This window comes from Papaver somniferum, chromosome 4 (assembly GCF_003573695.1).
Source record: "Papaver somniferum cultivar HN1 chromosome 4, ASM357369v1, whole genome shotgun sequence".
Lineage (NCBI taxonomy): Eukaryota > Viridiplantae > Streptophyta > Magnoliopsida > Ranunculales > Papaveraceae > Papaver > Papaver somniferum.
Window position 1 is genome coordinate 13,520,248 of NC_039361.1, and position 26,589 is coordinate 13,546,836.

Sequence of the window (26,589 nt, forward strand, 5' to 3'; positions counted from 1 at the left end):
TGCTTATTAAAATAGGCGTCTAAGGTTATTTGTTTTTGTTCACATTTATCATATATTGGACTTCATCTTTAAGTATTTGTACTCCCTTGAGAAGTTCCGAAATGATTTTATTTTATTTTATTTTCCTTTTCTTATTTTAATTTTAACATTAAAGCATATACATTTATACACATAATATGCCATAAAATAATTAGAAATTTGAATTGAAAATAAAATCTCTAGATATATTTGATACTGCACACTTATTTTAGAAATTTAAATTAAATTTGGTATGTTTCGATAAAATAATAACTTATCAATTTATTTATAAATTAATACTTCGCTAAATTGATAGAATTTAGCAGTCCCAAGACTATTAATTTATCGAAGTTTTACTGTAGTATCACTATTACATTTAGTTCATTTTAGAAGATAGGTGCATCCATTACCCCCTTTAATGTTAGAAAGAAACAAAATAGGTGGAATGGGTAAATCCATCAAAATAAACTAAAACGCTCTATATTAAAAGGGGTAAATAAACTAAAACCCGTGTACATCTTGTTCGAAATGATAAATCACCCAGATTGGTTCATATGCAGCAGTGAAAATTCATCCTCCTCTGTGAAGAGGTTCCTTCAAATTCACTTCAACAAAATTGTGTTACTGATACTTCCTCAAACGGTAATGAGTTTGACGTTAATATTTTGATGAGTTGTTTCTTTTATAACACTTTATATTCCAACTAAAAAAATGCATGATCCAAAATACAAAACCTTACCGCCTATCAATCTTAATTTCGACAATTAAACTTCTAATGATTGATTTTTACAGTGATAGATGGTGATGTTTTACGTCTAGAATTGGGCTCGTATTCAATTCTCATAAATATTTGTATGGATCCGGGGATCAAGGGCATTTTAGTACTTATGGTCCACGGTCCATTAACCGGCTAAGCTCTAGTTGGACACTCTCTACTCTTCTAGTCTTCTATAGAGATTCGGAGAGGGAAACCCCGTGTGTCCCTGTTCCCAGAAACAGCTCAGTAAATTCCCTAGTCCCCAGAATTTCTCTTCTTGAAACCCCTAAATCCCCAATTCCTTCTAATTGAAAATTCTATATATCATTACTAAGAGAAGATAATCAGTTGTAAAAATCATTGATTTTGAAAAGTCCTAATTCTATAGGAGAAGATAATCAGCAGAAATCTCATCTTCAAGCTACGACGATGTTGAGTCGTCTTCCAGAAGAGATTCAACTTGAGATCTTTATGAAATTACCAGCGAATTCCATTTTAATTTGCAGGTGCGTATGCAAGTTTTGGTATTCTCTACTTTGTAACCCTAAATTTGTCAACAATCATCTCATACAAACTATTCAAACCAGAAAACCTAGATTCATTTTAAGTCGAACACATCTTTGGTTAAGTAAGAACCCAATTGTTTACTCTATTGATTATGCTTCAGTATTATCATCATTATCACTGTCAATATCAACATCGTTATCATTGTCAATTTCAGTAGTATATGATGATTGTGACTTTGACGGAGCTCTTCGATTGGATTATCCATTTGAATACAAGAAAATTCGTTCTTTTAATGTTTTGGGTTCTTGTAACGGCTTGATTTGCTTAAGTATTGCTGATGGATGTGGTAATCCTTTAGATAATAGCATTTGTATTTGGAATCCAACAACCAGAGAATATAAAGAGATATCATTACCCCAGTATCCATTGGTTGAGGAAGAATATTCTTATCAAATCAGATATGGGTTTGGCCATGATAGTGAAATTGACGATTACAAGGTAGTACGAATATCGGGTTCTGAAAACTCTCCTGATTGCTTTAGCATGAAAGTGTATACATTGGGATTGGATTCTTGGAATTGTATCGACAACCCCAGCTCTTACTCGTTTCTTCCTTTTACAAATACTTGTGGTTTGCTTTTCCATGGAGCTCTTCATTGGATTGGCAAAGCATCCTCTAAAGTTATCGTTGCTTTCAAAATTAGCAGTGAGAGGCTCCTGGATGTGCCTTTACCAGAGGTAATTATGGTACCTCCAGAAAATGGAGAAGAATTGGATATACATGTGGGCGTGCTGGGAGACTGCCTATGCTTAGCTGTTCTTGTGAGAGACATCCGATCTGATGTATGGGTGATGCAAGAGTATGGAGTAAGAGAGTCTTGGACTAAACAATTTACCATAACCCAAGACCAATTATCAATAAGATGGGATATGTATAAATTTAAGCCCATATGGTCTTTTGAAAATGGTGAGATTCTAATAAATACCCATACGGATTTAATTTTATATGATAAAGTAAGTGGAAGAGTTAGAAAGGTGTACTTCCCTGATACTGCTTTAAGAGGAAATTTAGATATTCTGCCGAAGAACATAGAGAGTTATGTGGTAAGCCTAGTCCCACTTAAATCTGGGACTTATGTGGAGAAAATTTTCTTACATACTTGAACGTGGAGAACTCCAGCTAGGCGATAGATATTGAGGTAACGTATCTTATACACTTGGTTATTTTTTTGATTGTTATAGTTACGGGGTCTGCAACTCTCATTTTCTATGTTTGATTTGGCTTCTAATCGCTTTTTAGTACATTATGGGACTGTTTTGCTTTTAAATTCAATATATGCAACATTTAGTGTGTTTGGCCTGCCATTCTCTTGTCACTAGGGTAATTATAATGAAAAGTAAGACTAGTAGAAATGATTCAGTAGGTTATAGTATAGCAACTATTTTCATCTAGAGTTTTTTGGCGTTATATTTGGTTGGACTACCTTTCTGGTACATACTATGGAACAGTTTTGATTGTCCTTCGATTTCAACTGACTGAAACCAATTAGTAGAAACATGGAACACCTAATAGGTTGCACTTCATGCTTGGCGTCTTTTACAATAAGAAAGTAGTTGGTCCATTACAACTGACTGAAACCAATTAGTAGAAACATGGAACACCTAATAGGTTACTTCATAAATTTTAGAAAATGAGAGATTCAATGTGATGTATCTGCATGAAGTGCAACCTAAGGATCGTCATGGCCGCCCATTCCCTTGTCAGTAGAAGCATTAATTATCATCCTCCTCCTCTCATTCGCATGAGTTTATTTTGAGAATCAATTGCTGATGGTCTTAGGGTGATAGGGTTAGTTGGAGAATAACTGTGGTCCCACATACACTGCTCACGTGGCAACCAAATTTTAATGGAACTAGCATTAGCTAGAAGAACATATTCTATCAGTAATATTCCAAAATAGCATGAAATAGAACAACATATCCACTTGCATGTCAGTGTTGTATGATCAAATAAGTGGAAGAGTTAGAAAGGTGTACTTCCCTTTGAAAGGAAATCTAAATAATCTACTGATGAATATAGTGAGTTATGTAGAAAGCCAAGTCCCGCTTAATGTGGAGAAAATGAATACAAATTTGAACGTGGAGAAGTCCAGCTAGGCAATGAACACATCTGGTTATCATTTTGTCGGCTCCGGATCCCCTGTCCCCTCTTTCCCTATACCCTTGTGTCCCTCCAATTGCATAGTGACATCTGGCGCATATTATCTCCCTTAATTTGCAGTTGAATGAGATAGTTACAAAGAGAAAAACAGCCGAAGGTAGCCGAAAATATATACAATCAAAAGCCTAACCTACATCTCCCTCCTTATATATTTTTTTTTATTTGTTATTTTTTTTTTTCTGAAATTCATCCTTCTCAAACTCTTTTTTTCTACCGAAATTCATCCTTCTCTTAACTATTATTTTTTAGAGTCGTGATTAGAGAGCAGAAAAAGACCACAATACAACAAAGATCTTCTCAACAACATTACTTGGATTCCATTTATAATTTTGTTAGATGCCTTGAAAAGCAATTCCAAAATTATGGTTATGGAGGCAGCAAGTAAACCCAACTCCACACATTATGCTGTCATGGTCTTTCTGGCTCTTAGTTGGGTACTTATCACTTTTGATAATTAAATGTAGAAGAAAGGATGTATCAATCCTGATTGGTAAGACTTGTAAACAATCATGATTAATCAAAAGGTTGCAACTGACAGAACATTAGCAAAAAAATAATTGATGTAAATTTTTTTAAAGTAAGTACGATACTTGTTGTCATTGCACCTTATTGTAATGAATCTAGTAGTCTAGTTAGCCATTAGAAGCTCTTCTTGAAATAATAAATTAGTTCTTATTTGGATCTTTTATGTACTGTGTCGATCCTTTTTCCTTCGATGGAAAAACTCTATGATTGATAAAGAGATATGTCGAGGCATATAGGTTTGGATTTTGGCTCAGATTTGGATTCACGCTAATGAAGGAAAGTAATTATATCTTGTATTTTTTCGGCTAATTTTTCTCAAATTAACTGAATCATATAATTAGAGGAAAAATAGACGACACATGGCGATGCATAATTGGCGGGACATGAGGGTATAGGAAAGTAGGGGACAGGAGATCCGAAGACCTTTTTGTCTGTTATAAGTATGACAACTTCTTTATTTGAGTAGAAACTGGTTAATAGTTTTTTTATGATTTTTGATTTGGCTTCTAATCGCTCTTTGCTGCCTTATGGCATTCTGTTGCTTTTGAATTCAATATTTGCATCTTATACTGTGAGAAAGTAGTGCCTCCTTACAATTGACTGAAATAAACCAAGTACTAGGATCAAGGAACACGTAGAATACGTAAGTTATTATCAGCATTTACAGGTATATTATGAAGAAAAATAATATATATTGCATGTATGATGCTAAGGATCTGCTTGGCTTGCCATTCTCTTGTCACTAGGGAATTATACTGAAAATTAAGACTAAGTAGGTTACTTATAATATTGCATTTATTTCATGACCACTGACTGAAAACAATTATTAGAAACATGGAACAGCTAATAGGTTACTTCAGAACATTTAAGAAACTAGAGGTTATATGTAACGTACTGCATGAATAATGCAAACTAAGGATCATCATGGACGCCTATTTGCTTGTCATTGGAAGCATTTGTGAACATTCTCCTTCTCTCATTCACATGGTGTGATTTCGGAATCAATTGCTGGTAGTCTTAGGGTGTTGGGCCATATGCACTGATCACTTGGCGACCAAACTATGCTGGTACTAGCATGATCTAGAAGAATATATTATTTCTGTAATGTTCCCAAAAAAGTATGAAATAGAAGAACATATCCAAGTGCATGTCAGCATCTCTAAAGCTATGTATGCCCATATAGCTGAAACTAGCAATTCCTTGCTCAGGAATCGAGGAATGTTATTGGTTTTCTAATGTGAAGAAGTCTGCAAAGCAGCTTCCTTTGGATACTTATGGCAGGGACGGAGGCATAGCGAGACAAATGGGGTCCCTAGACCCCACTTGTTGTAGGAATTTACCTAGAAAAGGCTTAGTAATTTTGTAATTTAAGTCACCTGTGGGGGCAATATGTAATGGAAATTGGTAAAATTCTCTGCTGACCCTCTCACGGTAGTTAATTTAGAATCATGCCTTTGTAAGTTTCATCCAGCCACTACGCAAATTAAAACAAAAATACGGTTGGTGTACCATTTTTCTTTCTGTAGTTATCTTTTATTATTATTAAGTTTGTGTACTTTCATGTTTATTCATCTTTTAATCCAGCACTATGTAAGCAAACCCCAATTGTTCACGTAATATTGCACTTTGTTCTTAAAATTTTCTGGCGGCCTCCGGCCGCATTTGGTTTCCAGTCTTATTCAAACAAAAATCATCAGTATGTCTCTGCTTTGGATCATATATTGGTGGTGTTTATAGATTTACTTGATTTTAATACTACTGTGCGAGCTTCTATATGACGGTTCAATTTTTCGGTGTGAATGTCAAAAAAAATAAAATCCGACCCCATAGCGTGAGAGCTCTGGCTCCGTCACTGACTTGTGGTCTCTTTATTAAATTTGCAGGGAACTTTAGATTGATTGTAACCTTAGTATGTTAATGTAAATTTTGAACACCAAATCACTTGATGTTTGAAGATTGCGTTCTGTCTGGTTTGCTTTCAGCTGGGAGGGATTAGTATCTTAAAAACACTTCTCTTCTTTTATTTTTCTTTGCATCTGTTTGCATCTTAAGAAGCCTCTGAAATCTCACGACTTCCAGCTAGGCGATAAATGTTGAGGTGAAATTTCTTATACACTTGGTTATGTTTTTGATTGTTATAATCATGGGTTCTGCAACTCTCATTTTCTATGTTTGATTTGACTTCAAATCGCCTTTTGGTACATTATGGAACTGCTTTGCTTTTAAATTCAGTATATGCATCTTGCCGTTCTCTCGTCACTAGGGTAATTCTCTCGTCACTAGGGTAATTAAAATGAAAAGCAAGACTAGTAGAACTATGTCAGTAGGTTAAAATACTGCAATTATTTTCATCTTGTGTTTTTCAGTGTTTGATTTGATTAGACTACCTTTTTGGTACATATCATGGAACAGTTTTGATTGTCCTTCAAATTCAATTTAGGCATCTTCTACAATAAGAAAGTACTTGGTCCATTACCACTGACTGAAACCAATTAGTAGAAACATGGAACACCTTATAGGTTACTTCAGAACATTTAGATAACAAGAGACTCAATGTGATGTATCTGCATGAATATGCAACCTAAGGATCCTCAGTGCTGTCCATTCCCGTGTCACTAGAAGTAGTATTGATCATTCTCCTTCTCTCATTGTGATGATGTGATTTCGGAATCAATTGTTTGTAGCCTTAGGGTGCTAGGATTAGGTGGAGGATAACTGTGGGCCCACATGTACTGATCACGTGGGCTGTGGCGACCAAATTCTAATGGAACTAGCATTAGCTAGAAGAATATATTCTATCTGTAATATTCCAAAATAGCATGAAATAGAATAATATATCCAGGTGCATGCCAGCATCTGTAAAGCTGTATATGTAGACCTATATAACTGAAACTCGCAATTCCTTAGTCAGGAATAGGTCTTCACGAGGAATGTTATTGATTTTCTGATGGAGAAGTTTTGCGGGGCAACTTCTTTCATATAATTATTGTCTCTTCATTGTTTCAAGTTACTGCTTTAGATTAAATGCAAGTTGTAACTCATAGTATGCATTCAAATTCAGATTACAGGAAAATATGTTCTGGGGTAGTGGAAAAGATTGGAAACTGGTCGATGTTGTTAATGACTGGGCTCGAGAAAAACGGTTCTACAGTCAATACAAAGAATTCTTGTCTTATGCACCAGAATTCAACTGCTCTAACTCTACCAGTGAAAGAAACCAAACATAATTTGTACGAATTCTAATTTAAGCTTTATGGTGAAAGTTTTCTCAGTTTGAAGCTATTGAACACCGACTTCATTTTACAGTGAATTACTGACTTCTGTTATGTTTTGCCAATTTACGTAACTTTTGTGAGCGTTTGGCCTTGCACTAAATTGCTTGAACTAAATTCAGTATATATACAATGTAGGCAAAGAAGATTTTGTTTAAAATGTCAATTGCGTGAAATTTAAAGTACATCATCACTCATTCTGTATTGCCTGACAGATATCAATCCAGAAATTTGACTACTAGTAAACTTTGGAAATTAAATTTGTCCCGTGACATGAAAAACACCTAGCGACCCAAAGTTTACTAGTGGCTCCAAATATGCATGTTGGTTCAAAATTTTCATTGTAACCGTCACATAGAAAATAATGCCTATGAAACTGTTTTTAATGAAAAATGAAAAAAAAAAGAACAAACTGCTCACACTCACATCTGTGAGAAGCAAGGGGCGGTAAGGCTCTGCAGAGCTTGTAAGAGTATGTCGATGCTGGTAGTTAAATGTTCCCGAATATAAACAAACATAAGTATGAGGTTTAGTCAATGTGGGACTAATATTTCGAAGCATTATAAAACCGAATGAAAAGCCACTGCCTTGTTCATTTCCCCGCCTTAACAGTCTCTGGAGTCTGAACCTCTCTCTCTATGTTTCTCTCTTTACTGAAGTGAAATCTGAAGAAATATGGAGTCTTCCGGATGAGATTCAGGTAGATATTTTTCTAAGATTACCAGTTAATTCAATCTTAACTCTAGACCTTGTGTAATTTACTTTCAAAACCTAGTTTCATTAATCGATCGATTCAAAGTAGCAATCGTAACCCTAGACTCGTGTTTTGTCATTCTTAGTTTGATCAACGTAATAACCCTATGAATCTATGATTAATTCCATCGATTACAAATCAATTTCAGCATTATCAGCTTCAGTTTTATCAGAAGTGAAAGTTGTTTCGATGGTGTACCCATTTTAAAAAAATACATACTGAGGCTATTGGAAATCTGGGTTCTTGTAATGGTTTGATTTGTATGGGTATTTCTGGTGGTGGAATGGGTATTTGAATTTCGGGATGAATCAAGTGTCACTATCAAAGCGAAATTGACGATTACATTGTAGTACGAATATCTGGGGTTCTAAACTCTCCTGATTGCTTTAAAATGCAAGTATATGCATTGGGATTGGATTCTTGGAATTGTATCAACAACCCCATCTCTTACAAGGCCTTTTACAAATACTTGTGGTTTGCTTTTCATGGGACTCATTGGAATTGCAAAGCATCTCTAAAGTTATACTAATTTGTTTTCAGTACTAGCAGGGAAAGGCTCATGGATGTGCCTTTACTATGTTACCTCCCGAATACGGAGAAGAATTGGATATGCATGTGAGTGTGCTGGAAGACTTACTGTTTTGAGAGGAAATTTGGATATCCTGCTGATGAGTATAGAGGGTTATTTGGAAAGCCTAGTCCCACTTAAAACTGGTACTTATGTGGAGAAAAAGACTACAAACTTAAACATGGAGAACTCCAGCTAGGCGATAAACATTGAGGTAACATATCTTATACACTGGGTTATCTTTTTGATTGTTATAATTACGGGTTCTGAAACTCTCATTTTCTATATTTGATTTGGCATCTAATCACTTTTTGGTACATTATGGAACTGTTTGCTTTCAAATTCAATATATGCATCTTTTACTGTGTTTGGACTGCCATTCTCTTGTCACTAGGGTAATTATAATGAAAAGTATGACTAGTAGGAATTAGTAAGTAGGTTATAGCATGGCAACCATGTTCATCTTGTGTTTTTTAGTGTTTAATATGATTGGACTACCTTTTTGTTACGTATTATGGAACAGTTTGATTGTCCTTAGAATTCAATGCTTGCCGTCTTTTACAATAAGAAAATAGTTGGTCCATTACGACTGACTGAACCAGTTACTAGAATCATGGAACACCTTATAGGTTACTTCAGAACATATAGAAAACATGAGACTCAATCTGATGAATCTGCATGATTAATGCAACCTAAAGATCCTCATGGCCACCCATTCCCGTGTAACTAGAAGCATTATTGATCCTCCTCCTCTAATTTGCATGATCTTATTTCGAGAATCAATTGTTGGTAGTCTTAGGGTGATAGGGTTAGTGGGAGAATAACTGTGGGGCCACATATACGATCACGTGGCTACCGAATTTTAATGGAAGTAGCATTAGCTAGAAGAATATATTCAATCCTCCGTAATATTCCAAACAAATAGCATGAAACAGAAGAACATATCCTGGTGCACCCCAGCATCTCTAAAGCTGTATATGGGTACCTATAGAGCTGAAACTAGCTATTCCTTAGTTATGAATAGGACTTCACAAGGAATGTTATTGACTTTCTAATGGAAAATATTCTGCAGGGCAACTTCTTTCATTTACTTAGTCTCTTCGTTATTTCAATTTAATGTGACCTTTAGATTGAATGTTAAGTTGTAACCTTAGAATGCATTCAAATTCAGATTTTGGGAAAAATATGTTCAGGGGTAGTGGAGAAGATCAGAAACCGGCTGTTAATGACTTTACACAAGAAAAACGGTTCTACAGTCATACCAAGAATTCTTGTCTTCTGCACCAGAATTTAACTGCTCTAACTCTACCAGTGCAAGAAACCAAAAAAAAAAAAAGTGTGTGAATTCTAATTTAAGCTTCATGGTGGAGTTAGAGCAGCGAACCACTGACTCAGTTCCAAGCTTTTGCTTTCGTTGAAGAAAAACAATTGTTGACATTTTACAGCAAATTACCGACTTTTAAGTGAGAGACGGAGAAACAAGGAAGAGGATAGGCAGTCAGGTCTTGAGCATGGCTACAACAAACCAAACTGCGGAAAGACTGACTGCGTAAAATGAAGACAGACACCAAACCCGCAGCCTGTTATGTGTGGCCAATTTACTGACTTCTGTTATGTGTTACTAATTTACATAGTTTTTATGAGCATTCGGCCCTGCACTAAATTGCTTGAATAAAATTCAAAACTAAGTTGCATATGCAATGTATGCAAAGAAAATTTTGTTTTAAATGTCAATAGCGTGAAATTTAAAGTGCGTCACTCACTCATTTCTGTACTGCCTGACAGCTATCCTGAGAAAACGCTTCCACTGCCAGATGATACAGGTCCAGTTTGTGAACCGGTTACTCTTGGAGGTTTCTTCATTTGTCTAATTATGAAAAGATATATTGGAAGTGGTCTTTTGGAGGTTTCTTCATTTGTCTAATTATGAAAAGATATATTGGAAGTGGTCTGGGTTGAGGTTTCATCATTTTGTTGCATGTCCTTCCCTTTTTTGTTTCCCCTAGTTGATTTGAAAGACAGAACAACTGGGTTGGACCGCGACTTGTTTGCACCAGAAAGCTCAGTTGTGCTAGGACTGGGGATTGATGGTATTTGCTAATTTTGTTGCATGTCCATGTGCTTCCTTCTCTGTGTCTGTACCGAAAGAACATTACTTTGCAGTAATATCGATGAAACGATGTAAACATTTGGCGCAGGCCCATCAACAGAGGGGGGCGCAGATCCTCTGTAACCGAATATTGCCTGTCCCCCTGTCCCAACGTATCAAGAGATGCCACATGTCTTCTTAATATATTTTCCTTCACTGACAGTTGACGGAGTTTATTCGCTCAATGATAATTAACATTTATTCATTTAAAACAAAACAAAAAGGAAATCGATATATTTCTTGGTCTTCTACCTTTCTTCCCATCATAAGATTTAGGGTTTAACTTAAAACACACTGTAGATTTTTTTAAGGATGGAAGGAATTAGTTATACATAGATAATGAGCAAACATGGATTATGCAATTTAAGAAATCAAACAGCCAAATTAAATTTGTTCATAGGTGATAGTTCATGATTAAACAAAGAATTGTATTAAGTAGACTACTAGAAGATGAAGAAAGTCACTCTATTTTTCGATTAAATTGTTACCCTCCGTGTCCTAATCATACTAGAGATACAGTATAATTATGAGAAAACAAACACTGAAGTAATATCAGTGTTAAGATCAAACAACACTATTTGAAAGTAAAAAAAAAATCCGTCATATTTATTCTTTGGAATGATTCAGTTTGTACTTTAAACTGCAATCATATTGGGTTTAGATATGTGTTGGGGTTGATATTCTTCGTTCATCATTTCTAAACTTGGGATTTGATCAATCATCACCGAATGATTTTTGTTTTCTTGACGAAAAACTTGTTTGGATAACTAAGCGATGGATGGGAAATTAAACGCTGTTAAAGTGATGGATACGTGGCATCCCTTGATACGTCGGGACAGAGGGACAAGCAATATTCGCGTACAGAGGATCTGCGCCCAACAGGGGGCAAGTGCATTATGAATGCCGCCAAAGCCTGAGGAAGCACTTTGGAAAATTTATTGAGTGATTTTGTTGTTCCAATCCCCTCAAGTAAAGGTGCAGAGTATCAGGTGTTAGGAAGCAAGGCAGCACCTTGTTTTTGTTGGGAGTCGTAAATAATTTTGCTGGAAATATCTGGGTAAATAACTCTAGCAGATGTTGTAAATATTTCGTATTATTGATTCGATTCAGTTGAATTGACTATTCGGACATCTTATTTATATATTAGATTAGTGCCCGTGTGTCGCACCGGGCATTTTTTTTTTACTTTTCACTTGGTGTGTGGGGCTTCGCAACGACCCATGACGATGTATTTTTGGTTGATCCCATCCTGTGGCGATGCATTTTTGATTTAGTGTGGCGGAGCGGAAAGATAGAAAATATATGCACATGTTATTTATATTTTTCGTTATATTTTCGTAAAAAATATATATAAAATATGTGGGCTTTTTCCTTTATGTTCAATTTGGAAAAAAGAGTCTTAATATGATAGATACTCGATTTATGAATTGAATTTGGACTTTCGTAAAATTTCAAACGTGAAAGACCAAGCTTAAAAATAAGCTTTTTCAAGAAGAATTTCACCATTTTTATAATCTTCCGTGCCAGTCTTCGAATATCTATATTTTGTTATATAGGTTACTTTTACTTCCAGCAGCACCAATAAGGTGTGCTTATTTTTCTCTCCTCTTTTGACGGATATATCATGAGGTCCACGAGTTATATATATCTCTGTAATAAAAAAAAGGTGGTGTTTGTCTCCTTGATCAAAGAGTCAAAGAGTGGACAGGATTGGCCGAAAAGGGTCATCCAACGGCCCACAGCATCCGGATTTCGTTTGATTTGGAAGGCTGACAATGATAGGTTGTGTTGTGGGGATCTATACCTTCTCCCACAGCCGTGTGGTAGAGCTGCAAAGAGAGGTTCTTCTTTCACATTCACATTATACTCTTCTTTGGTTCTTCACATCTTCTCAAACAGCTACACCAGCTTGAAGGGTTGCTAGGTAAGAAAGATTTTGGTAATGGCAATTGATTTTCGTCCTGATTCAAGAAATTAAAACCTAGGGTTTTATATATTTGGGGGGTAAATTTCGGGTTTTTTCAATGTAGTGTTTAATTCAAACAATTGAGGTAGTTTGATCGATGGTTGCTGTGTTATCTTGATAAGAAATACAGTATTATATTTGATGCATTCTTTTGTGCAATCCAACGTAAGTTTAGATTTGATGCAGAGAGCCTAAATCGTTGATTTTTTTTTAATGTATTTGATTTGTTTGGGGTTTCAATCCCAGGACATAGAGAAGTGATGAATCAAATCTTGGGTTTTCCCTTCGTGCCCTCTGTTCTGTGCCTAAAGTATTGCTGAATCATGAATAGGATGAATGAGTAAGAAGTGATAAATTCAAAAATTCTATTCGATTTTGGATCCTGCCGCGTAGTAATCTCCTATTAATCTGTGGCTTCTGATAACTGCAAAATAAGGTGGGCATTGAATTGTTTAACACATATGCATAGATGCTTAACATAATGCGTGTGAGATTCAAGTTATGCAAAAATCCAGGTTGAATGCGGAAATTACTCGAACACAGCTGATTATTTGCATTAGTAGAGAAAAATTTGTACTAATCGTGACAGAAGTTTTAGTTCACCGTGGTCGTTGGGGAAGCTTGCATCTAAGATGCATAAGCGGGATGAGGCTCTCGAAGAGCTGAATCGGTTGAGAAATATTATTGAACCAAAGCTTTGTGTTTCATGCTTCTAAGTTGTTTGTATTTGTATATACCAACATGCTGACATATATTCTGCTATTTTGATACTATTTTTTGTTATAGCTTACTGTAGCATCTTGGCAATCCTGAACTCACTGAATTACTGAGGCAGTTGGCACTTATTTGCGAGTCACTTAGGATTTGCTATTGTTTTAATGTGGGAAGGTTTTATATAGATTGTTAGTTTGCACTGTGTATTATATGTTGGACCTTTATTACAGTTTACCATTTTCCCGTCAAAGCGAAAGGACTGAGCTTGCACCACTAATTTGTTCACGACATTACTGACGCCTGATGCCACATTTCTATGAGTACTACTTATTATGTTTATATTATATCATGTTCCAGCTCCTTCGTTGTGAGACAGAACCATGACAAGAAATTATTAGAGGTCGTCAATAAATAGACAATCCAGCTACATTAATGAATGTCCAGCCAGACAGACACACTAGGCAGGGTAACTAAGTTGACATCTCTTTTCTCAATTGATTTGGATAGTGTAGACTTTGAAATTCAATGACTTGATAGTGTAAACTTGGAAATTCCATCAGTGTGTTCATATACAGCGAAATCCAACCTAATTAATATGATTTGAATCATATGTTTTTGTAGGTGCTGGCTGTTTAGTCGAGAGCAGCGTACGGGTTCAGGCTGCATTAGCAAAAGCTTACCATGTTCATGTATCTATTCTTTGCTATTGCAGGATGAAACACATTCTTTTATGTGCTGCTCGGGATCAATACTTTTCTGTTTCTGGTGATCGTGCTAGACAATTTGATAGTTTGGTGATCATGCTAGACTATTTGATAGTGAGAGCACTCAGATCAGGTATTTGTCCGCTTCTATTTTTCTTTGTTTTCACATTGCCAAACTAAACTGTTTGAAGAATTAATTGATTGGTATCTAGCTATCAATAAAATTTATGGAGTTGGAAATTTTATACTTGGAATACTCTTCTTTTTACTGAGATGATTTTGAATATGCCGAGACTTGCCATTAGCAAAACTGTGGTTACAGTAGCTAAGTACGAACGGTGAAGGGCATGTTTTCGGATAGGTTAGCTCATATATATTAATTTATTCTCAATATCACCGGTTTTTGAGATAGGGAAAGTATGACGCAAAGCACAGGTGTCTCCATCTCCATCTTTAGAATGTCCGTGTATCTGCACAAGCAACATATGCTAGAATATAGCGGCCCACTTAATCCGGATTGAGTTTTCACTTTAACGGCCAGAAAGGTTTGGTTATGTCAACAAATAAGGGGTGAGGTGGTCGTTTTCGATTGTTTGATCTGAATACGAAGCCAATTTTCTTTTTCCACCTTCTTTTCGGTAGGTTTCTCTTTCCACAGTCATTGGATCTTTTATTTGGGTTTAATTTTACTGAGTGTAATTTGGACAATTTCATCAGATTTCATCCATTATCCGTGGCAATCTCTTCTCTCTTTAATATTTGTATCGTCTATACTCATTGCAATCCTGTTTCCTCAAACCCTAGGCCTTTACTTTTCGTTTCGGGTTGTGTTTGATTTCTGGATCGTTTGGTTTTTGTTTTGATTTTTGTAGGTGCATAGAGTCTAATCTGAACGATAGGTGTTTTAGTTCGTATTTGAAATTCTAATTCGCACATTGCGTTTCGATGTTATGATGAACAACGCAGATAAAGTCACCGGTAAATTCATTGTCTCCAAAATTCATCGTCTCCTATATGTTTATATGAACTCATCGTCTCCTATTGACTTTAAATGGGTTTTTTCTATTTTAGAATTCCAACTCTTTCAAAGAAGTCTTAGATTGCAATAGGTTCATAAGAGGATGAGATACAATCTCACAGTTAATAGAGGAAGTCAGTGTTGTTAACCAGATGCGGATGGTGTGTGTACCTTTAATCTGCATTGCTTTGGGAAGCATTGATATTAGATGCATAAAAATCCTAGCCCAATGTCAGTTTTTCAGTGACCATTATCTCTTTATCGGATCAGTTTGTGCTGTGATACTAATATAAATTATGTGTTTCATTAAAATTAGTGTTGTGTAATCTATATTTATGTTTAAAACATGGGTATAATCTCTTAGGTGCACATGCCATCTGTTTCTAAGCCCAGGCTACATGTATCTAGCCTATGCTTTTAATGGGTATTCCGTGGCTCGTTGATAAGATGGCATATGTTGTGCCATGGGTATTCCGCCTATAGCTCTTATCAACGAGCCACGGAATACCCATATCCATGGATATTCCAACATATCCATGCTTTTAATGGACGATCACCTTTATAAATGGATACTTTCTTATCTACTTTATTTGCTCTATCAATATGGTAGCATGGACGATCACCTTTATAAATGGATATGTTGTGCAGCAGTCTTACCATGAAGTGACTTCTTTTATGCCCACATTACCTGCAAGTTTGTAAAGGCGTTTAGATGGTCTGATTATATTTAATGATTAAAACACGTGATTTTTATTGTTGATGCGGACTTGGATTTTCATCTTTTACTATCCAGAATTGCTTGATAGTTTCTCCACCAGAAATTCTCAGTTCGATCTCTGATAATTTGATGGAATCTGAATTTAGTATATTAATATTTTCATATATTTATGAGTCTGTTAGTTATTTATTTGGTTAATCACTTTGTTCTACAGGTACTGGGTCGAGGATAAAGATATTTCATGGCTACTACAAAGATATAAAAGATAGGTACTAAAACATTCTACCTTAATAGTATTGAATCCATAATTTGATGCTTGCACTCAAATTCTGATATCATTTTTTATTATTTTGGAGATTAAACAATCAAAAAATTAAATAAATTCTTCGTTATTCAACCACTATCACTTCTGAATTCCCAGAATCATCAGAAGATAAAAACCTTAGAATCATCGATGATTTTTAAAGTCATGTATATCACATATTTTCATGAATCTTCATTCTTGATTGGTTGCTCTGATGATTTTTGATTGTTCATGATCTTTTCCTCTTTATGATATTTGCACACGGAAAAAAGTTGCAACATCTTCCAGCAATTTTTTTGAGCTGAAGAGAAATTACAAGCGAAGAGAAGATAACGAATTGTAAAAAGTAAGTCATCCCATCTTATTTTGTTGTTGTTTCTTTCACTATTATTAGGGTTTTATCATGAATTATGGGTGTGCTTATTGTACTGAAATTTTTGAAATTTGATAGGACGAGAAAAACTATCGACACCGAGCGAACAGAACTTGAATATGATCAAAATCCTGATTATGAACTGAATTACGTCATTCTTTTAAGTTACTCATACTGGTGTTGTTGATCTGAGGCCAGAAAATGCAATGCAGATATCGACTGAGAACACCAAGTATTTTGCAGGTATGTTGTTCTTGAGTCACTGAATTAATGGGGAAATTTTATTAGATTTTTGGTATTCCAGTCATAGTCGTTGAAGAGATGCTGAATTGTACAAGCATTTTTCGCTAAGTTACAAAGTGTGTGTGCTCTCAATACCCGACAGCTCACAGTTCAAGTTGGAGCACAATACCCGCATGTGTGGCGTTTGCTAATCTGGGTAGTGATAAAACTGTACTTATCAAGTGCGAAATACAAAACCCTGTATTCAAGAACAATCAAATTTAATCTGGCTGATCAAGCTCCACCTACATTCCTTCCACCTTCAATTTCTGAAACAAAAGACGATTTTCTGAACCATTGTCACCGAAAGTACAGTAATTTTCAAATGAGATATGAATTAGTATGGCAGAAAATGAAGATATTCAGAAACTGCTAAAAAAAGATATGTTTGAATCCAGAAATCCCCAAATTCCCACTTTTTTTTGATTGCATCACCTACAGAGTTAACGGACAAAAAACTTACCAATCAGAGAAAATAACGTTCTGAATTGGGTCTTTTTTTTGTTTGTTTCTGTTGAACCGTAAAGAGGAACTGATCGTAAGGGATTTAACCCACTTCAAGAGTATAATAAGCTTAATTAGCTAACTCCCTGTTTTCATAATTAGTCATGGCTAACTCTAAAATCCGGCTAACTCTTAGATGTCGATGACAACGAATTCAGGTATAAGAACTCTTAGATGTCAGATTGCTCTAGGAGAGACATCTAAGCTTTTGTTAGCAAAATCCTTAGTTGTAGACCTTATTCAGGTACAAATGATCATTCTTTAGAGTCATAACTCTGCAACTCCAGGCTCCATTGTTTTGGTCATTTGCTTATCTCTTTTCATACAGTTGTTTTGATTTTTTTCTGTTCCAAATGCTTTTGATGCACCACCATTAGTCAGTGATGCAAATCGGACCAACTATAAGATTCATTTTGATCAGATTCATATTATGTAGGGCTTTCTTTAATATTTTCTGCCTAGGTGAGTGCCCCAGCATGTCTCTGTTGAACCAGCAATCAGATCCTTGCATGCAAGTTATCTTTCTGATTTGTTTTACGCAAAAATCAGTAATTTAAGAGTGACTTGAACATGAACAGGGAGTAGTTGCCGGGATGTGATTATGAAATTATAATTGATCCCTTTATATGTTTTTAGCCAGCACCTGATAATCATACCTTATGTTATCCATGCATAAGTTCTTTTGTACATCTGAAGCATTTCTAAATAGCTATAATGTTCAACTGGAGCTATATCATTGTATTCTTCAACGTGTTTAATTTAAAGGGGATTGTGGCTTGATTTTTTCATATGAAAGAGATGTTGCGAGGAGACTTATGTGACCCATGCTTTATTTATGTTGTTTAGGTAATGTTGTTGCTTGCTTTTACGCCGATTAGTCCTTGCAAGACTACCGCAGTGAGCATGTAAGGTATCAATCCTTCTTTTTTGATTTTTTTTTTTAGTATTTGCGGTGTCATTTTGAATGTGTGTTGTCAGGGCAAGTGATAAATTCCTGAAAGAGAGAAGGAAGATAATTGATGGGGTTGATTTTCAACATGTTCCCCTTAATGAATATAAGCAGAACGTTTTACTTTAGCTACCTAATTAAACTCAGTTGTTGTCTAATTTATTTTAGAATTACTCGAGGAACTACATGCATCCACATGAGTTTGAAGCTCATAGCTGCTAATTAAGGTCAGTTGGGGTTGATTTTCAACACGTTCCCCTTAGTGAATACAAGTAGATCGTGCAATTAACATTCCCCTTCATGAGGTCCTATTTCTCTCCCTTTCCATCTATAATTATTTCACTGTCACAGTCAGTCATTATGTGTTTTAGTATTCTTCTTGATGCCTCCATCTCTTCTCTGACTACAATTTTGGTTGATTATCTAGAATTCGTCCATGGTTCATCGTTCTGCCTCACGTGGAAGAAATAATAAAACTCTGGCAGTCTGTATTTTTTTTTTTCAGTTGGATTACACATTCAGACAATGTTCATTGATATAGTATGATCAGTTGAAGCTTTGCTTAAAAAGAGAAAGTTGCTCAGACATCTTGCAGTTGGGTTTGTTGCTTTTAAAACTATCTATCAGCACCATTAATTGCTTGGAAGGGATACAACTTTCTACAGCTATCTCTTCCTGACTGCTATTTTAGTTGATTATCTAGAATTCGTTCATGGTTAATGGTTGTGCCTCACGTGGAAGAAATAATAAAATTCAGGTTTTTTTTTTGTGTTATCTGACTTTGGTATTGGTTATTTAACTTAATTACTTTGGCTATGCTTTGGAGTTTCAATTTGAGTAAAATAGTGTGTTCTAGGTTTTAATATGTATTTAGATAATAGTGGCCTTAATAGGTGCTTAAGTATGTAGGGGAACAAATGTATGTATCTTTTTCTCTTATTGTTCGTCATGGAAATTGCTATATTGTGCAGTTTTGTTTCACCAGTATCCAGTTAACTTCTCTATCTTTCTCAGATTTCAGTTGTTGCCATGGAAACAACTAGATTAGTGTTAAAATTTTCTTAATATTAACCCATAGAGTTTTACCTATGTTTAACTGGGTTATTATTCGCTTCTTAATTGATTATCATTCCATGTATTAAATCAAGAACGAAAATTTTATCATAAAGCAACCTGTTACTTGACTTTGCTTCTTTTTAATTCGGTAACTTACAATGCTTGGTATACTGAAAATTGAATCTCTTTCTTTCTCTTCATGTACAAGTATTGATGCACCGTTGATTTACTATTAACTAAGTGTAGAAAGATAATCCTACATGGTTAGAGATTCAGACGTGATTGAGTATAACCCGTACGACGAACAAATCTCTCAAAAATATTAAATCCATTCTTAGCACTCACTCGCCTTCTGTAGTTCGACTTTGGAGACCTGCAGCTGAGTGAACCCCCATATATCGATGATGGAAATCGGGGCCTCCCGAACAAAAAATGGACGTCTACATCATCTAGCAGAATGTTTCATGCAATACAACTTCGTTATTTCTTATTTTTTTCTCAGAGGTATTTTTCGTGTTTATGTCATCCTTTATTTGCTTTGGTGAGCCTCTTTTTTCTTGGAATTTAGATTTCAGTTTTTGGGAGATGTTGGAACCAAGTAAAATACTTGCAATTAATCTGAGTGTGCTGAAAGATATGCCCAGTTTTTGAGAGAGTGCATGCCCGAAGTTCGCTCAGCAGCATGTTATTTGTTTTCCTTCCACGTGGATAACTTGGTTAGGTTTTTGCTCCAGGATATTAGGTGCATGAAATATTGATCAAGGATGTGAACCAGATGTTGCGAACCAGGTGTGTCCTATATGTTATATAACACTTCTTAAATCAACTAAAATACTTATTTTCACTACCCGACTTGAGCTCTTCAAAGAACAAAGTACTTCTTAAACTATTGTTAGAAGCATTTATGTTCTTTATAACTTTCTAATGAAGGGCAAGGCTATCTTCTTTTTTATTTCACCATTTTAAGGTAGAAGAGGCTGATGCACATGTGCACCATTTAAAGTCAGTAGATCAATTTGATCATTTCTATATTTTCAAAGTTGCATCATCTACATGTTCACAGGGTTTACTAAGTTCCATACATAGTAGATGTGTATTCTATGTAACCAGAGGCCATATAAATCTAAGTTTTGTCGATCCCATGGCTCCACCTTTTGGGAATCCCTTGCTGTTTGAACTAAGCCAAGATTTATGTGCACAAGTATGAATCTGTGCCGCAATGGTAGCGCGTCTGACTCCATGTCAGAAGGTTGCATGTTCGAATCACGCCAGGTTGTGTTTACTGTCATACTACTTTAGTTTTATGGCATTACAGCTTTTGGTTGAACCATACTAGTTCATGATGAATATACTGCAGGATTATTATTCTAGGTTTCGTGAATGTATATTCTCTTTGTTTGTAGGTGTCTCACAACTTCACGGAATTATTTTCCTAAACACTCAGATTACCAATGGCTCCATGGACACCATCCACGTCTAGGTTCCGACCAGTTAACACACCAGTGCATATGAATAAATACAACTTGCTGAAATTACATGATTTAGAATTTGTAGTGATAGTTGGTTTCATGACCACTATCACCAGACCTGTTATGATGGAATGTAAGTAAATCCGAATTGTCTTTATGATTCCATTTGATGCTTTTAAACTACTAGCAGTTATCATTTCCTATAGACTTGATGGCGCTGTCACAAGGCTCTATCTTCTTATACGTTGTATATAGAGCTGGCAAACAAGCCGAAACCCGCGGATAAACCCGTACCCGGCTCGTGAAAATCCTAACCTGGCTTGGCTGGGTTATAAACAAGCCGGGTAAGGGTTAGAGAAATGGTGGCTTGTGAGAAAACGGGTTAACCCGTGCCCGGACTGTAAACCCGCTGGTAAACCTGTTAATCCGTGTACAATATATTAACTTTCACCGTTGGATTATCTAGGGTTAATCATATCCCTATATTTAAAATATAAAAACACCAAAAACCCTAGCAGATGGATATATTTTCATTTCTTCATCGTCTTTCTTTTCTTTTTTCTCCCCACTGTCTTCTCCTGCGGCTGCGCCTCCTCACCATCTCCATCATTTCTCCGGTTGTTGATTCTGCTGCTGATGCTAAGTTTCCTTCAAAAGCTGGTATACCCAACTTTCTCTTACTTTTTAAGATCCTTTTGTTTTGTATCTTTCTTTATGAAGGTTCTATGGTCAGGGTTTTGTTTTGCTGATTTGAAGAAGCCCCTATGTTTAGGGATTTTTAACAAACTGCCACATTTGCAAATCCCGATTCAAGAAAATGCCACCGTTTTTTTCAGAGTTTATTAAATGCCATAACCGTTAGTTTTTCCGTCAGGACCCACACACTCGGTCTTTTTCGCTGACTCGGTCAAAAGAATCTGTCGCGATTTACATATTTACCCTTGAAAACCCTATTATACTAGAATTGGTGATTGTTGTTATTTGTTGATCTCGGTGATGGATGAGAAGAAACAGTAGAGAAACGGGTTTGTGATGTTCTTGAGAGAAGACAATGGAGAATTTCAGGGGGAAGTGGAACTTGAGTATGAGTGGGTTCTCGAAATCAGATGGGTTCAGAGATGAAAAACAAGGGTTTGAAGAGCTTGTAAAGAATAAAACATGGGTTTGTGTTGGAATCGTTGTTAGAGAGAAAGAATGATGATGGTTGCTGATAGAATTTACATAAGAATAGGGTTTCTAGACCATCAGGTTCCTGAAAAAGGTCAATTGCTTTCTTTGAATTATAATGAGGTGGTTCATCCTCTAAATTCTTTTGAGGTATATTAGCTGTAGGACTTATATGTTTCATATCCTGTATGGTCAACCCTAGAGTTTCCTTATTGTCTTGAAGCACGATTTCTGGCCTACTGTCCTGATCGGATGCTATAATCACAGGCAAAGTCTTATATGGGCCTAAGAATGCATATTTAGGGTCCAACTTAGGAGGCTCTTCTAAACAAGGTATTAAGGTAGACTCAAAAGCTAGTAATGGTTCGATCCTAGCTTTCCATTTATCAGTATCTAACATAGGAATAGAATCCAACATAACATTTACTTGTTCAATGTTGCTATCTTCTTCGAAATCCATGCTAAAGTGGGATAGACAACTCTCTAATGGATCTTCCGATATGAGGTTTGGAAATGACTCCTGAATTAAGGTTCCTATCATGTTCACCTCTTCAATGCACGTGTCATCTAGCTCAGAATGTAGCTTATTGACATTAAAAATATTCTACTCAATAGTCATATTACCAAAAGATAGATTCATAATACCATTTCGACAATTTATGATCGCATTAGACGTAGATAAAAATGGGCGACCTAAAATCACAGGTATCTGGTTCTCTGGGTCAGGGACAAGTTGGGTATCTAAGACCACGAAATCCATGATGTAGTATTTAAAGTGGTAGTAAAGTTGTAGTTCACTCAGACTTGTGGAGATTTGTTTTAAACTTAAATTAAAATAAAAACTCAAGATAAAGTTGTTATCAAGATTATAAAAAGCACCGAGACTCAGGATTCCACCATTGACCAATTAAGTGATTTAATCTAATCAATATTCATGCAATTCTTTGCGTTTAAAGTGATTCTAATATATTGCCTTTAGTAGGTTTTTAAAGTAACAATTGTATACATCAAGCATGAAACATCAAAAGTCTTAAACTAAGCATGCTCTATCAATACGGATCACAATCATTCAATAAAAATCAATTTTCCAATATTAGATCCATGCAAATAATCATAAAAGAAATTGCAAGAATTAATTAAAATAGAAATATACCACTTTTCATGGAACAATGGCTTCCTCCGTCGCCTCGGCTAAGGGGTTTAGCTCTTCATGGTGAAAACATGCTCAAAATAATAATCCATAGCTCAAAAAGGTGTTTTATTGAAGAAGAGGTATAAAGCAGTGTGTTTGTAACAGTTATAATTGTTACAGAACCCACTGTTACAGAGAACTGTTGCAATAGGTGCTGTTACAGGAAACGATAGAAAATATATGTTGTTGAATAAAAGACTGCTCTGAAGTGTTTAATGTTCTTCGTGTTCTTTAACAACAGCAACAGAACTCGACTTCCTGCAACTTCGATTTCTCGACTCTGTGGTGTTCTAAACTTCCCCTAACTTCTCCTAAACTTGCATACCCTTATTTGGGACTCGAGCACGCCTTTTATACACCTCCAAACCCTCTAGAACCCGATTAATTCTATGTTTTCCTTCCGTGCAAGTCACGACAATAATTTCTTCCCACAATTGTTTGACGCGTTTCTGAGATTTCCAACAAATCCCAAACTCTTCCTTAAATATAAGCGTATCTTAGGAAAGAATATCTTGCCTCTAGTCTCCCAGAAATTCCAAAAATAAATCATGCATAGACCCGTGCAAACTCACTCCCCTGTTTTCCTTGACCCACGAATTAAACCCTGATTTGCCGAATCTGAAGTGATTACCAACCCTGTTTGGGCCTAGCAAGACATACCCAATCCACGACATCTATTGAATCCGGCAACAAATTCACCAGCTCTCGCCTGAAATACCCGTGAAAAGTTCACACCTCTGTTTCCTTCTAACTCGATTTCTAGCCACTTTCAATCGACGAAATCACTCCTAGTATCCCTGTTTTGCTCTAACAGATGCTTGCCATAAATTTCAGCCATTGAATCTCCTCAAAACGCGATTAAAACCTCAACCCTAAATCTGCATGTATGATAGTTAACTTTCCCGCCAAAAACCAGAATTTAAATAATGAAGATGGTTGCCCCTAATCCAGAGTAGGGGTGTCTTTATCATCTGACTTGGGTGCTATGGACAAAAGTGGGTGATGCGGACAAGTTTGGGTTATACATAGCCTAGGTGCTCCTTAGAAAAATCTGGGGTCCGTTTAGCAACTGTCCTCCGGGGTGCCCCGCGCAACTTTTCGAGCCGATTTTTCCAAAAATGTTTATTGGCCAAAAATACATACACACACATAAAACACCATAATAAGTACAAAAATGAGCACTATCAATATATAGAATCGAGACAAATCAGACACAAAAATGTGCCTATCAATCCACAGGATAAATAAACTTGTCGACCTCAATAAGAACATCTTCTATCACACCACGAGGAATCTTGACAGACCTATCAGCTAACGGCAATGTTATCTTGGTAGGTTTCAATTCACCGAGCCCTAGCTCTAAGTACACATGGTATGGGATTAAGTTCACACCGGCTCCTAAGTCAAGTAAAGCTTTGTCTACCCTGTGTTTTCCTATCGTACAAGCAATGGTAGGTGCACCTGGGTCTTTATACTTAGGAGTTGTGGGGTTCTGAATGATCGAACTTACATGACTAGCTAAAAAGGATTTTTTAGGGACACTAAGCTTTCGCTTTCGCGTACACATATCCTTAACGAACTTGGCATAAGCCGGCAGTTGCCTAATTGCTTATAGTAACGAAAGGTTTATGGTAACTTTCCTAAAAGCCTCCATTATGTCATTAAACTTGGATTCACTCTTTATTGGAACTAATAGTTGTGGAAATTGGGCTCTAGGCATAAAATAGGGCCTCTCAGGAGCCAAATTGGCATCATCATAAACTTTATCAGTCATCAGCTATGGTTGGTCCTGAGGGGTGAACTACAATATGCTCACTATCGGGCATGGTTACCTGATTGTCTGCTACTCTACCACTCCTAAGGGTTCTAACAACATTCAACTGATGTGATGATTTTGTACCTACTTCATGAACTCCTCTAGGGTTGGGTTGTGTTTAACTTGGAAACCTACCTTTTTCTCTCAAAGACTCATTTATCAAACTAACCTGGGTTTTTAATTCAGCAATAACTTGACTGTTTTCTTGCCCTATCCTGTTACTAGCTTCTATGCTTTGTGAAAGCAATTGACGCATATTTTCAGTATTTTGAATAAACGAGGTGAGAGTTTCGTCTAGACTTAAAATTTTCTTATCATACTGCTTCTGAGACTGCGATGATCCTGAAGTATTCTTGGTATAGCCAAAACCTTGGGGAACATTAGAATTACTAAACTGACCTTGATTCTGGTCCTTAGACCATGAGAGGTTCGGATGGTTTCTCCGACCAGGATTATAGGTTTCTGAATATGGGTCAAACTTTTTACGGTTATCAAATCTAGTGTTATTATTATAAAGAGAATTGTCTTGCTCTTCAATAGTCAGGCCTTCCCAAAAAGGCTCTACTCTACTACTAGTGTGACCCAATTCTAAAGCTTCTAACCTTTTAGCTATTGCTGCAATTTTGGCATCTGACTTCATAGCTTCCTTCTACCCTATTAACGTTTCCTCTACCTAGAAGAATTGTTTTCTTGGGTTCCCTACTATATTCCCATTGTTGGGTCTTTTCGGCGATTTCATGCAAATAATCCATCGCCGCATCAACAGTTTGGTTTTCAAACCCACCTGTACACATGGATTCTACTGTGGTTGTAGTGGGATAATCTAAACCCTCATAGAGGATCTGAACTAGCCTAACATTTTCTAAACCATGATGAGGACATTGGGATAATATATCATTGAACCTTTCCAAATACCTATACAAAGATTCTCTCTCCTGTTGAGAAAATGTGCAGATTTGCGTCCTAATAGACGATGTTTTGTGCCTAGGGAAAAACTTGTTCAAAAAGGCAGATGTAAGTTATTCATAAGTTTCGGTTGAACCGGAAGCCAAACTATATAGCCACGATTTGGCTTTATCTTTTAGGGAAAAAGGGAATAACCTAAGTTTCAAAGCATCATCATCAAGGTCTCTAATTTTTAGGGTACTACAAATTTCCTCAAAGTCCCTAACATGGAAGTATGGGTTTTCATTTTCTTTACCTAAAACGATTGGGAGCATTTGTAGGGTCCCAGGCCCAAGTTCATAATTTTCTTCAGTTTCAGCTAACCTGATACAAGAGGGACGAGTAGTCCTAGTTGGATTCAGCAAAGCTTTCAAAGTTGCCATTTCTGACACTATCGGAATATTAGGGATTGTTTCCCCAAACAGACGTTCAAAAATGGAATCTTCAAGAATCAGACTTTCTAAATTAAGGTAATCGAGACGCTTAGAACTACTAGGTTTCTCTTTAACAAATCTACCTAGGGCGTCTCTTTTACATTCAGTCATGCAAAAGAATAAGGAAGGGGATTCTATTCAATCACAAAGCAATGATGACTCAACCAAATCAAACCTATTGATTTCTAGCAAACAAAAAGCATGATG

The 26,589-nt window shown here is 36.1% G+C and overlaps 1 protein-coding gene and 2 long non-coding RNA genes across 20 annotated transcripts; all 3 read left to right on the forward strand.

Annotated features, from left to right (window-relative positions):
• Positions 1–980: 980 nt before the first annotated feature.
• On the forward strand, positions 981–7,338 carry LOC113274768 (F-box protein CPR1-like). 4 transcript variants are annotated; one of them, XR_003323203.1, is made up of 3 exons: positions 981–2,481; positions 5,912–6,126; positions 7,090–7,338. XR_003323203.1 is itself a non-coding variant. In XM_026524156.1 (2 exons), the coding sequence occupies exon 1, from the start codon at positions 1,205–1,207 to the stop codon at positions 2,444–2,446; it is 1,242 nt and encodes a 413-aa protein (XP_026379941.1). In that variant the 5' UTR covers positions 981–1,204; the 3' UTR covers positions 2,447–2,481; positions 7,090–7,338. The 4 variants fall into 4 exon arrangements, 2 of the variants coding, with proteins under 2 accessions (XP_026379941.1, XP_026379942.1); XR_003323204.1 differs by having other exon boundaries at positions 6,011–6,126; XM_026524156.1 differs by lacking the exon at positions 5,912–6,126.
• Positions 7,339–7,876: 538 nt separating this feature from the next.
• LOC113273547 lies at positions 7,877–10,893 on the forward strand. Of its 3 annotated transcripts, none has more exons than XR_003322470.1 (3): positions 7,877–8,000; positions 8,604–8,836; positions 10,408–10,893. It is a non-coding gene; the product is annotated as an uncharacterized LOC113273547 (long non-coding RNA). The 3 variants fall into 3 exon arrangements; XR_003322468.1 differs by having other exon boundaries at positions 7,908–8,000; positions 8,595–8,836; XR_003322469.1 differs by having other exon boundaries at positions 7,917–8,000; positions 8,203–8,836.
• A 1,576-nt stretch (positions 10,894–12,469) lies between these two features.
• LOC113274770 lies at positions 12,470–19,251 on the forward strand. Of its 13 annotated transcripts, none has more exons than XR_003323208.1 (12): positions 12,470–12,695; positions 12,984–13,173; positions 13,809–13,917; positions 14,073–14,288; positions 14,568–14,793; positions 15,028–15,133; positions 16,106–16,160; positions 16,468–16,541; positions 16,647–16,811; positions 18,201–18,264; positions 18,472–18,608; positions 18,731–19,251. It is a non-coding gene; the product is annotated as an uncharacterized LOC113274770 (long non-coding RNA). The 13 variants fall into 13 exon arrangements; XR_003323217.1 differs by having other exon boundaries at positions 18,472–18,530; XR_003323215.1 differs by having other exon boundaries at positions 18,472–18,530; positions 18,809–19,251.
• Positions 19,252–26,589: the final 7,338 nt, after the last annotated feature.